Genomic DNA, 13,255 nt, shown 5'->3' with positions numbered 1-13,255 from the left:
TTCATCTTCTCTTGCCAGCACTTGGTGTTATGATTGGTGCCACTGAAGGATTTTTGGTATGGGGATGACATGAGCAGATCTGCGTTTATAAAATCACATACTGGAGGCTGAGTCTAGTGGGCCAGATTGGAGCTGCTGTTGTTGTCCTTGCTGTGCCTCCTTTGCTTCCACATTCTCCTTTTTCCATTTTCCCATTCTCCATCTTTTTTTTCCTTCTCAGAGAGTGTATGACAAGGCTTTGTTACCAAGAGCGAAGCTGAAAAGCCCAGCTCTGTGGCTGCAACAAACTTGTGCCCAGACCAGTGACCCTCTGTTTACAGTTCTGTCATATAGATAGATAGATAGATAGATAGATAGATAGATAGATAGATAGATAGATAGATAGTAATTCTCCTTAGGTAGAAATATTTTTTTATACTTTTCAGTGAAATTGCCAAATGGATTTATTGCTAAATTAATTTCTTTCTGCATTCTGTGACTGTCCAACCCTACATGTGTTCCTCTGTCCCTGGAATATCTTTGCTCCTTCTCCTTCTCAACCCAGCAAATTGCCTGGCATTCATCCTACAAGACGTGCCTTAAATGTCTGTGACACCTTCCTCCCACACTTAGCCCAGTCAGAATAGGTTACTCGGGCCTCTCTGTCCCTATAGTTCAATTACAACATTTTCTACACCTAACACATTTTCTCCCTCTTGGCCAAGAGTCCTTTAGGAGTAGAACATTTTGTATTCCTGGTGTTTGTCTGGCATTCAGCTGCTACTCAGTAGCTTATGAGTGAGTGAGTGAGTGAGTGAGTGAGTGAGTGAATGAATGAATGAATTCCTGTTTTACTAAAGTGCATGGACATTTCATCTTAAATACTAATGAGTTAAAAGTGTAAAGACAATGTGAAGATGATACGAATTGCCAAAACCACATTCAGAATCATGGGTATCAGGTAAAACAGACACCTGGTGTACCAGATGTCCTGATCCTGGATTCTAAGTTCTGAACATTAATTGTTCTATGTGCTTAGATGTTGACTTACACTCTATTCTGTTTCATTTTAACTCCAAATTTAATTTGTGCATAAGTATCTCTGTGCTAAAGGAAGTAAAAGGAATTAAGCGATGCCAAAATATCCCAAAGTGTATTCCAAAGAAAACTACCAGAGACTGTTTATAGATATCACACAAAAGAAGAGCCTCATGGTCCCATAAGTTTGGGAAACAACGTTAAATAGATTTCTTTATCTCAGAACGTCCTAGTAGGCATTGTAGGAAGTTTAAGGAAAGATCAACCAGGCAATGGCAGAGAAATAGAAAAGCAATCAAGGCTTTCTTCAGTAGTAGACAGGAGTCATCCTAGCCTCTTTATGCCAGGGAAGATTCAGAGTACAAATTCAAAATCAGAATGGCAAAGTGTATACCGAGATCCTAGCCCCTTACCCTGCATTTATCTCCTTAGTCCCACGTGTGTGTAAGCCTCTGCCCGCCCCCCCACCCACCCACCATGTGGATGAGATCAGCCTTCATTACTTCTCTTCTAGAGCCAGGAAGCAAGGTAATGTGTGGGAAGTGATAGCTGCAAGGTAATGTGTGGGAAGTGATAACAACTTAAAGCCATTCAACAGGAAAATTTGTTAAAAGACCAAGACATTGTAAAAGCTGAAACACTTGAGTCTATTAAGTCCCCTGCTTCTTAGAACATTTTGTTACCAGGGAATGTTTCAAGGAGGGAAAACATTGAACTATAACAGCACTGTCAGATACCAAAGTCTGGTACAAAGAGCAACATTTTACAAGACATCTGTCTTTCTGCCACTAGAGAAACCTCTGAAAAGTTCTGCTGCTTTTTTCTCCTACCCCAGTATAATTCCCCACCCTCCTCACCCCTAGACACACTCCTTGGTTTCTCTCTTCCTCCTCCTCCTCCTCCTCCTCCTCCTCCTCCTCCTCCTCCTCCTCCTCCCCCCCCACCACCACCTCACATTCATAGCCCATGCTGATTTTGCAGACACTGTGTTAAAATGACACAGTAAGCTAAGACTATCCAATGGTTATTTAATGTTCTTTGGTAAGAAGGGAACTAATTACGTGGCTAGAGGTTTAGATACTTGTTGTTTATTGGATCCAAACTCCTTAAGAGAGCCTGCAGCGTTCTCCTAAACAAACACTGCCCTTTCATGGCTTCTTGTTCCAAGCCCACATGAGATGGAGAGTTTAAGGAGACAGTATCTCCACAGATATGAAAAAAAGGGATAGCAGAGAAGGAGAATGGGAGTATGGACTGAAGTAGAGGGGAAAGCTTACGTGCCTGTGACAGAAAGATGAACCGTCTGTGTATCTGTTGGCAGCTAATGTCCATCAGTGATAATCAGTAGGTTAGACTGTAACAGTGTTGACACATTTGTGGTCAGCTCAGTGGTTTGCTTAACTGTCTTCATTAGCAAAACGTCCATCAAGGGAATGTTTTTAAACAATACCTTCTAAACAAAAAAGTATAGACAAACCTAAACATCTCTTTGGCAATCTTAACAAACACTATTACACAATACCAGCAGGGACCTTAGACAAAAGCCATCTATGTAATAAATAAAAGTGCTGATTTTCTAGTTTGTGGATATTAGTAGGATATTGGTAATTAGCTACAATCTATGAGAAAAGTACCTTCGCCCCGGTAGGGAAAAGAATGGAAGGTTTTAAACAATCTGCCTTTTTATTTTGCTTCTGTTTTAAATACATAAAAATTGTGTTGTAAAAGTGAGGCTTGTTCCCAACGTCAAGCCTTGATCCTGCCATTGCTTTCACAAGAAATCGGGCAGGCACTGCCCAAACCTCAGGAACCCTGAAAAAGACCTCTTCCAGGTGCTGGATCAGAAGTAACTGCCACTGTGGGAGGCCATCAATCCTATGTGACTCTGAGCCTGAGACACATATTTTCTGTCCCGCTTTTTCTACCATGGCCTCAGAATAATTTGGTTGAGGTGAAATATTCTTTTCCTTGGCATAGCTTAGGCACCTGGTGTCCTGAAGGAGGTCACTGATTTCCCCCAAGGATGTCCAAGAAGGTTGGCTCACCACTGGCTTACCACAGGCCAAATCTGAGGTTAATTAATCATCAGTCATCATCAGTAGGGCCATGATGTTATTCAGACATTCAGAGAAAAGAAACTTGAACCAGTTATGGATAAGGACTTTCATCAACATTCCTTCCTATCCTAATCCCAAACCAGTATGTCTTTAGCTGCACTGGGGGGTTGAAAATCATTTCAGCAATAGCTGGTTCATCATTTATATTACCCTCCATTTGAAGAGGCTTCTTGAAATGCCAGCTTCTTCATCAGATGCATATTAATGTTCCGAATCCAAACCTTTTTTCACTAGAACTGGGTTTCTGCTCATGAAATGGTACATTTATTGACCTTTGGGGAAATTCCCTATTCAGAATGAGTAAGAAAATGCTATTTGGTGGGAGAGGAAGGGTTATTGACAGATGTGAGTTGGTCATCTAAGATGCAGACATTCTGACCATAACCATACTGAGGAACAGAGAGATATGTATGCCCTGCTTCTGCTTTTCTCACTCTGCAGACCTCAGTGACCAGCTCCTCGAAGTGGTGGGGCTAGAGGGAGCCATGGAGATGGGGCAGATCTACACTGGCCTGAAGAGTGCGGGCAGGAGGCTGGCCCAGTGCTCCTCTGTCACCATCAGGTACGCTTCCTCATTACCCAGCAGCCTCCGAGTCTTCCTACCTCCCTCCGTATTCTTACAAAGACGAGGAAGCCATCTTTGGGTTTCAGTGTGGGGAGAGTGACGGACAGAAGCTCGATAACATTTATAAAGAATGTCTTTAGAGACCATTTCCCAAACTAGGTACAATACAACCATGCAGGACATCAATTAAAGGGTCCACCTCGACCAGTTTGCCATTCTCTTATAATGAATTGGTGAAATTCTCTAAATGCTAATAGAGGATTATGAGGCCTAGAGAACCAGAGGTCCAACTCTTTGCCTTTCTTATCTTCACTAATTAAGATGCTAGATATATGGCAGAGGGCACACTGTGACAAAAACCAGGTTCTCTGCTTGCCCTTTCTTGGATAGTGGCCTTAGAAATACTATTTCCTGGGGCACCTGGGTGGCTCAGTCAGTTAAGCAGCCGACTTCGGCTCAGGTCATGATCTCGTGGTCCATGAGTTCAAGCCCCGCGTCGGGCTCTGTGCTGACAGCTCAGAGCCTGGAGCCTGTTTCAGATTCTGTGTCTGCCTCTCTCTCTGCCCCTCCCCCATTCGTGCTCTGTCTCTCTCTGTCTCAAAAATAAATAAACGTTAAAAAAAAATTTTTAATTAGGAATACTATTCCTTGTATACCTTTGTGGAGCCAAACCATCAACATCAGCAAATCTGTCCTAATTGCCTAAGAAGGCGATGCTTCTGTGGGGTGTGGACCCCACAGGTCAGTCACTGCCGGCTCCTGGAAGAAATGGAGTCTAAGAGAGGGGATCCTTGGTTTCAGTTACTTCTGTTTAATCAATAAAATTCATCAGATTCTTCCCCACCTGATTCTTTCAGAAGTCTTTATTCCCTTCCTTTTCCCATCCAGTTTTTCCAGTTCAAATCCTTTAGTGTGCCTTAGGGATCTCCTGGAAAGGCCACAGTATGCAGGCTTCCCAAAGTTATTGGACCACAGACCCCTTTTGTCCCAAAACCTCTTGGGCAAGTACCCTCAGCACACTTTTAGGGAAATGCTGCTCTCTACATCCTTCAGAAAAGACCCTGAGAGCTGGTTCCCTGACATCCTTAGCTCTAAACTCTTTTCTTCATTCCCTCCCTGTGTCTTCTTTGTCTTTTCTATTATTCTCCAAAGCTTTGTTTGTTTTTTCTCTGGGCTATTGCTGTGCTGGGGCCCTGTTTTCCACACAAATCCCCATACTTCCTTCCCTGTCCACCGTCCATGACTCCAGCACTGAGTAGGTCTAGTCTGTTAGCACATCTAAGACATAACTGACGTAGGCCACAGAGAATGTAACATCTTAGTCCCAGAGGAATCAAAAACGCCATGTATAAGAGGGAGGATCTTTTCTTCATATTCAATAGGCCTATTTCTAGATGGAACAGATGGGGTGAGCCAGGATCCCCATCCTCCTGGGCATTTCCCAGACACCTTCCTCAGCCCCAAGAACCAAAATGCCACTCCCTCCTCTCGTGATTTGTTTTATTATTAGGTTTCTTATTTTTTTTATTATTAAATATTCTCAGGATCAGTGAGAGAATCGTCTACATCAAAACATAGCCTATATCCCTCATTTTGTAACTTCAAGAACAGGGCTGATGCCAAACCCAGGTGAGAGCTTCCTGGCCAGTGGGTGGCAACTGTTGTCTGTTCGCCCAGACCAGAGGCTTCCGAAAGGACTTGCCTTTTCTCCTCGAGGTGATGTAGTACAAATTTACAACTCTTCTACAGAAGGAAGTCAAAAGACCTCATCTCTCTCCTCTTAAGAATCCATATGCCAGAGAAGCTTTGCCCCACGCAAGAAAGCAACACTGTCTTCTCTCCTTCCCTCCTACCCATGGGGACAGTATTCCTGATGACCCCATTTCCCAGCTAAGCCACGCTCATAGTCCGAGCCAGCACAGAGTATGCTGCTGTTCAAGACATACAAGAGAGGATGGTTAAGAGCAGGGGCAAGGCAAGAACACTCAGACCTGAGCTGTACCTTGTATAGGTTGGAGACGTTACCTCATTGACATGACGCAACTTCTCACTCAACATAGAAACCAGGCCCTTTCCCATTTCGCTTCACTGTGGAGTTTCTGGCACAATCTGCAGGCCCTCCGGCTGGTTGTTGACTGAGGGTCTGCTCAGCAGTGGTGCTGCCATACTTGTTGGCCACTGTTTCCCAGACTTCCGTGGACTTCACTGCTCACCCACGACAGTGTTTCTCAAACTGGAGTCTGAACACCAAAGCAACAGAATCGCCCACGATGCTTATTAAAATGCAGGCCCCTGAGCCTGACCCCAGACGTGCCTAGTCGGAATTCCTGAAGTGGGCTCAGAAATCTGTTTTTAACCAGCCCTCCAACAGAGTCTTAGCGAACCACTCCTAGGTGGGCAGATAAGGTCTTCCCACATCTGTTGCCTTTGTGGGGACCACCCTAATTCTTCACCTCCAGAAGAAGCAAAGCTCACTGTGTTCTCTCGGTTCTTGGTTTTCCAGGACAAGCAAGTTGCTGCCAATGCAAGTGGATGGAGAGCCCTGGATGCAGCCACCTTGCACAGTGAGTTCTGCCAATCATTGAACTAAGGGGGAGAAGTGTTATCCTGGGCCCCTTTTGGGTACCGACAGTATGAAATCACTCACTCTCAGAGTTGCAGGGGCTTTGGGATAGTATAGCCTGTCTTCCACTTTATTCATCCACCCATTCAGGTACCTGCTAAGCCTTTATTGAACACCCAAAACAGTTCCAAAACAGAACGAGACACTGTTGGTGTCTTCAGAGAGCTCACACTTGTAGTTGGTGAATTCTAAGACTTCATCTACTGTATCCTTGAGCGTCTCCTCTTGTGTCATTGCAATGGCAGAGAACTTGCCTTGCCACCCCAAAAGGAGACCTGCTTTGTTGAGGAAGAAGCGAACTTGTTACAAAGGGCTTCCTTGTGTAGAAGCGAAATCTGCACCCTTGTGCTGGAACTTCTGCCCAGCCGCTGTGACCACTGGAGGCCCTGGGAGAAGATTCCTACAGGGCACACACTTCACTACAGGGGCACCTACCTGGAAACCCCACTGCAAGCGGAGACAGCGGGTTCTCACTCACAATAATAATGGCCCCACAGGGACCGTGTGCCCTTCTTTCCTAGCTAAAAACCCAGCTAAAAACTCTATGGTGAAGGGAAACCACCATCCTGGTGTTCAGGGCCAGGGCGTTCACTGGGATATTACATTAATATCACCTTCAGTACTATAACGAATGCTCCAACCTCAAGAGACAAAAATAGTGTTTCTAAGCTCCTCACTGTGGAGTATTCAGACATCTCAAAAACCTGCTATTCTGAGCCCTCAAAACATCTAGTTTTCTTCTACTAGAGAAAGGGTTACATGAGATTCTTACCAGGCCTGAATTGTAGATGTGTTTCCATCACTCTTTCTTCCATGTGACTTCTACAGATTATAAAACTGGCCCCTGGAGGCAGACTCTGGGGAAGGCAAACTTCTATAAAAGGGTATCAAAAGGAGAAATTTTTCTGCAGAACCTTACCTCAGTCTTCTGGCTTCTATGAAGACTAAGAAAAAGATGAAAACACACTACAGCAAAAACTAATAATAGCTTGCCACTTTGTTAGAATTAGAAAGGATGGAGGAAATTTCTACTACTTATAATTTTGATGGAGCTAAATTGAGAAAAATCTATCCAAACTCCTCTTGTCTTCTAAAAAAAGGCTGGAAGAAATCAAACCCCCTCCCACCTAACTCAGCAATATCTGAAAACTGGACTGCCATTTCTCTTACCGCAAGGACTTGTTTTTGAAATAGCCAAATGCTTCCCCTGTCCCCACCCCCACCCTCTCTCCATGCCACCCTTCAGAGATTTCAACTCATGTGAAAAAAACTGTGACCCAGTGATCTTAAGGTGTACGGTCCATGGACATCCACACATAAAGATGTATCCGTCTGCTCAGGCTGCTGTCACAAAATACCACAGACTGGCAGCTTCGACGTCAGAAATGTATTGTCTCATGGCTCTGGAGCTGGAGGTTTAAGACCAAGGTTCTTTGAGCTGGTTCTCTAAGACCAGGTTGCCTTCTGGTGTGACTTTTCTTCCTTACTTGCAGACAGCCTCATATGACATATGTCTATGGCTTTTTCTCTGTGCGTGCACACTCCTGGTGTCTCTTTTTCATATTATAAGGATGCCAGGGACACCTGGGTGCTCAGTCAGTTGAGCATCCAACTCTCGATTTCTGCTCAGGCCAAGATCCCTGGGTCATGGGATCGAGCCCCATGTCCGACTCCACACTGAGCATGGAGCCTGCTTAAGATTCTCTCTCCCCCCTCTCCTTCTCCCTCTGCCCTTCGTGCTCTCTCTCTCTCTCTCTCTCTCAAAAAAAAAAAGGACATATATATCTTCTGACTTTATCCTTTATCAAGCATAGAGAAAATAAAAGTAAGGAAATGATATTATTAATTATAGTAAAACCTCGGATTGTAACTCGTTCCGTGAGTGTTCTGCAAGACGAGCAAACATTTCTAATAAATTTTAACATGATAAACAAGTGATGTCTTGCAATACGAGTGGTACATGACACCGAACATCGCATGATCACAACTGAGCCAGTGGTTCTTGAAATTCGCTTTGATACGTGAGTGCTTTGGATTCTAAGAATGTTTTCAGAACAAATTATGCTCACAAACCAATGTATTACTTGTATATTAATTTTAGAAAAACTAACCTTCCAACATGCCAAAAGCATGAAGTGGAATAAAGAAAGTCACGTTTTATTTGAGAAAAGGTGCACTCATTTCTGAGATATAATAGTCATAAAATTTTAGGTGTATAACAGAATCAAAATATATACTGTGAAAAACAGTATAAATGTATATTCTGAGAAAAATAGATGAATAAGAAGTTGACAGAGAGACAAGTATTGAGAGTCTTTAAAATATTTGTTTCGAGGGATACAGGAGTACTGATGCATAGGAGCACTTGTACCCCAATGTTTATAGCAGCACTCTCAACAATAGCCAAATTGTGGAAAAAGCCTAAATGTCCACCAACTGATGAATGGGTAAAGAAATTGTGGTTTATATACACAATGGAGTACTACGTGGCAATGAGAAAGAATGAAATATGGCCCTTTGTAGCAATGTGGATGGAACTGGAAAGTGTTATGCTAAGTGAAATAAGCCATACAGAGAAAGACAGATACCATATGGTTTCACTCTTATGTGGATCCTAAGAAACTTAACAGAAACCCATGGGGGAGGGGAAGGAAAAAAAGAAAAAAAAAGAGATTAGAGTGGGAGAGAGAGCCAAAGCATAAGAGACTGTTAAAAACTGAGAACAAACTGAGGGTTGATGGGGGGGTGGGAGGGAGGGGAGGGTAGGTGATGGGCATGGAAGAGGGCATCTTTTGGGATGAGCACTGGGTGTTGTATGGAAACTAATTTGACAATAAATTTCATATAATAAAAAAAATTAAGATAAAATAAAATAAAATAAAATAAAATAAAATATTTGTTTCGGCTTGCCCTTTGAGGTCAAGAAGCAAAAATAAACAAATGTCACTACTCATGGATGAAATAACTCTGTAGCCTATAAACAAATTAACTATCTCATTTTTCCCCCCAGGATCCAGTGAGTATTTAGTTCACAAAGAAAAAAATCTGTGTAAAATCCAGAAGGAAAAATCATAAAACTTATTTTATTTGACCACAAGGCAACAAAACCAGATATTAGTAATAGAAGCAAACTAATTATTAGTAAAATTATTAGTGAAATCAAATCACTCAGAGATTTTTTTAAATTCTCCTAAAGAATAATAGATTCAAAAGGAGACCAAAACCACCATTATAGGCTGTTTCAAAAATAATAAAAATCAGAAGGTTCTATTCAAAAATTGTACAATGTAGCCTGAACTATATTTAGAAGTAAATTCAAAGTGTCATATACTTCCATCATTTAAAAAGGAAAGACATGTAATGAATAATTACAATATTAGAAGAACAACAGTAACACAAACTGAGGAGAAGCAGAAGGAAGAAAATAATAAAGATAAAAGTAGAAATGACATATTTAAAAAGCAGGAAAATTGAGAACTAGTTCCTTAAACATGCCAAATGTTTGAAAGCCTGATTTTAAAGAGAAAAACAGAGATCAGAGTTATTAAAATATAAAAATATATAAAATATAAATGTGATGGTTTATTTTAATTATAAGACAAGACTTATTTAATATATAATCATCTTGATTCTAATAAGCTTGAACATCTCATGAAAATTCTAGGTAACCACTAATAAAAGAGAAAATGTCTTCAAAGAATTACATCCAAAATGATCTTAAAACATGGTCTTAACTGGTGAGTTCTTCCATACTATTAGGAAATAAATATTCGTGTAAACTGTTCCATAGTATAAACAAGACAGAAAGTCACCCAGTCCATTTTGTGAAATTAGGACAGATACAAAAACTGAACAAAAATTTTTATTTGGGTTTTTTTTTTTAATGTTTATTTTTGAGGGAAAGACAGAGCACGAGTCGGGGAGGGGCAGAAAGAGAGGGAGACAACAGAATCTGAAGCAGGCTCCAGGCTCTGAGCTGTCAGCACAGCTGATATGGGGCTCAAACTCACAGGGGCTCAAACCCACAGACTGCAAGATCATGACCTTAGCTGAAGTCAGACACCCAACAGACTGAGCCACCCAGGCGCCCCAAAATTTCGATTTTTAAAGAAAAAAAAACCCTTAGAAAGCTAAAATCAGAAAAATAATCCCTCAAAATAATAAAAAATATTTATCTTAAACTAATAATGAACATTGTACTTACATGTTTACTTAGCCCTTAGTAAGACATCAGAGAATCCTGGACAAGACATTGTGTACTAATATTGTTTGGAAGTTTTTGTCAATGCAATATAAATGCCACAGAAAGAAATGTAAATATTTGGAAAAGAGTCAAAACTGTCATTATTTGCATATAATATGATTATTCATATGATAATATGAATATGATACTATTGCAGATAATATAGAAAGATAATAGAATCAACTGAAAACCCCAAAGATTAAATTATTTCAATGAAGCCACAAGGAAAGATAGACAAAAAGTTAATAGCTTTTATATATTCTAGCAATAACTAATCACAAGAATAGAGTAGAAAAAAATTAAGATATCATAATAGCAACAACCAAAACAAAATATTAAATTGAATTGTAAAAAAAAAGATGAATACTACTATGACTTAATATAAAAAATATATACTTAAATTTAAAAACATCCCATGTTTCTAAACAGGGATCCCAAACAAGATCCCAGTGCAATTATTTTTTTAACTTGACCAAACAATGCAATAGCTAATGTGTTTTATGAAACAGCTATAAGGAAGGACTTCCCACAAGGTATTAAAATAGTTACAGAGCCACAATAATTGGCATGATATTAGACAGATAAATCAGTAATGCCAAAGAGAGCCCTAAGAAACCCCAGTACACATAAAATCTATTAAAAAAAGAAGAAAGATCATAAATTAATTTGAAAGGAATGGACTGTTTAACATAACGGTATCCAAAAAATTGCCTGTTTGGGAAAATGTCATTATTTATACACTGAAACCTCTCACCTCAAACTATACTCCAAAAACAAAAACAGAAAAATTCCAATTAAAAATTACGACTACCTAGGGGGCACATAAATGACTATAATGACACTGTGAGCATAGACTTTAACAAATTTAAAATTCTACAAGTCAAGAATCAATGTAGAAATTTTATTCTTTTTAATTTTTATTTTAGAGAGAGAGCATGCAGTGAGGGAGAGGGACAAAGAGAGAGAATCTGAAGCAGGCTCCACACTCAGTGCAGAGCCCAACCCAGGGCTCAATCCCACGATGCTGGGATCATGACCCAAGCTGAAATCAAGGGTCCGACGCTCAACCAACTAAGCTATCCAGACGCCTCTTCGTGTAGAAATGTTAAAGGCTAAGGACAAGATCTTTTTTAAATGGCTACCTCAGAGAGCAGGTGAATTCCCATAATGTCTAAAGAGCTCTTAGAAACCAGGAGGAAATGCTAACAATGCAATAGTGAACAGACAGCTCACAGAAGTAATACCATGGGCTAACAAAGCTGTGAAATAATATTTAGTATCGTTGGGCGCCTGGGTGGCTCAGTGGGTTGAGCGTCCGACTTCGGCTCAGGTCTTGATCTCGTGGTCTGTGAGTTCGAGCCCCATGTCCATCTCTGTGCTGACTGCTCAGAGCCTGGAGACTGCTTCGGATTCTGTGTCTCCCTCTCTCTCTGCCCCTCCCCCACTCATGTGTGCGCTCTCTCTCTCTCCCTCTCTCTCTCTGTGTGTCAAAAATAAACGTTGGAAAGACTTTTTTAAAAATTTAGTATCATAAGTTAAGAAAAAATGAGGAAAGAATTTCACCTTGAAACAGTGAGAAAACCATGCCATGTTTCACTTGTCAAAGGAGCACAATTTGTTGTTGTTTTTTTTAAGATAATATTCATTGCTGTGGAGATGTGGTGTGGCCAGCACACTCAAGGAGTAAGATAAGAGTATAAACTGGAAAGCATTCTGGAAAGCATTTGGTCCAGTTCATTTCCTTTGACCCTTTTTTCCTCCAATTACTCTTTTAGGAATATATTTTAAGTAAAATACAGGTTATCAGTAAAAAAAACAAAAAACAAAAACAAAAAAAACGGGGGTGGGGGGTGGGGAAGCCCAACATTTAAGGAAAACATTAAAACTAGGTGAGTGAGATTCATCAAATAGAATAATTTTCAGCCACTGAAAACCATATTTAATGAATATTTAATGATATCAGAAATGCTTGTAAAATAATGATAAATGAAAACAGATTAAGAAACTGATTTCAATTTGCTAAAAACATACAAGCATACAAACAAATTGAAAAAAATACACCCCAAAATTAACAGCAATTTCCCCTAGGTGATTTTTAAATTTTTCATATTTCCTGAATTCTCCAAAATGAGCATATGTTTGTTCATGCATATAAATATATGTCTATAAAATATGTATTATTAAGAAAACTTGCCTTGTGCTTGCAGTACTGTAAGATGACCTCTCATTCTTTACCATCATAGTTAGACACCATAATTTGAACCTTAAAGCTAAGAATATTCCCCCACAGTTAGGATCTCAAGGTGGAAAGGGATTCTAGTTATCTAGTCCAGTGATTCCCAAACTTGAGTGTGCATCCAAATAACCTAGAAGGTGTTTAAAATGCAGATTGCTGGGTTTCTGATACAGTAAGTCTGGATACCTGAGAGTTTGCATTTCTGGCAAGTTCCCAGGGGATGCTGATGCTGCCGGCATAGGGACCCCACTCGGGATCAATAATAATCTAGTCGAACTTCCTGACTTACCAATAAATCCCAGATTTCTCCTCCACCACTAGCAAAACCTAGGTTTTTCCAGCTACATCTGGAAGCCTCTGATGGCAGGAAACATTCTTGTGAAGCCAGGCATCCTAAGAACTTAGAAAACCGTTAACAGCTAAGACCTGAAAGATTGTGCAAGCCCCCACCCAT

The 13,255-nt window shown here is 40.6% G+C and overlaps 1 protein-coding gene across 6 annotated transcripts in view; it reads left to right on the top strand.

The window, feature by feature from the left end:
* The window catches only part of DGKG (diacylglycerol kinase gamma), a 203,024-nt gene that overhangs the window by 185,380 nt on the left and 4,389 nt on the right, over positions 1-13,255 (top strand). For all 6 annotated transcript variants that reach the window (XM_058730764.1, XM_058730765.1, XM_058730763.1 and 3 more), the window contains 2 exons: positions 3,576-3,696; positions 6,203-6,263. In XM_058730764.1, the coding sequence (XP_058586747.1) occupies positions 3,576-3,696; positions 6,203-6,263 (182 nt within the window). The remainder of the gene's footprint in view (positions 1-3,575; positions 3,697-6,202; positions 6,264-13,255) is intronic.

Source organism: Neofelis nebulosa, chromosome 5, assembly GCF_028018385.1.
Source record: "Neofelis nebulosa isolate mNeoNeb1 chromosome 5, mNeoNeb1.pri, whole genome shotgun sequence".
Taxonomy (NCBI): Eukaryota; Metazoa; Chordata; class Mammalia; order Carnivora; family Felidae; genus Neofelis; species Neofelis nebulosa.
The sequence above is the reverse complement of the archived record's forward strand: the minus strand, read 5'-3'. Positions and strand labels throughout refer to the sequence as shown.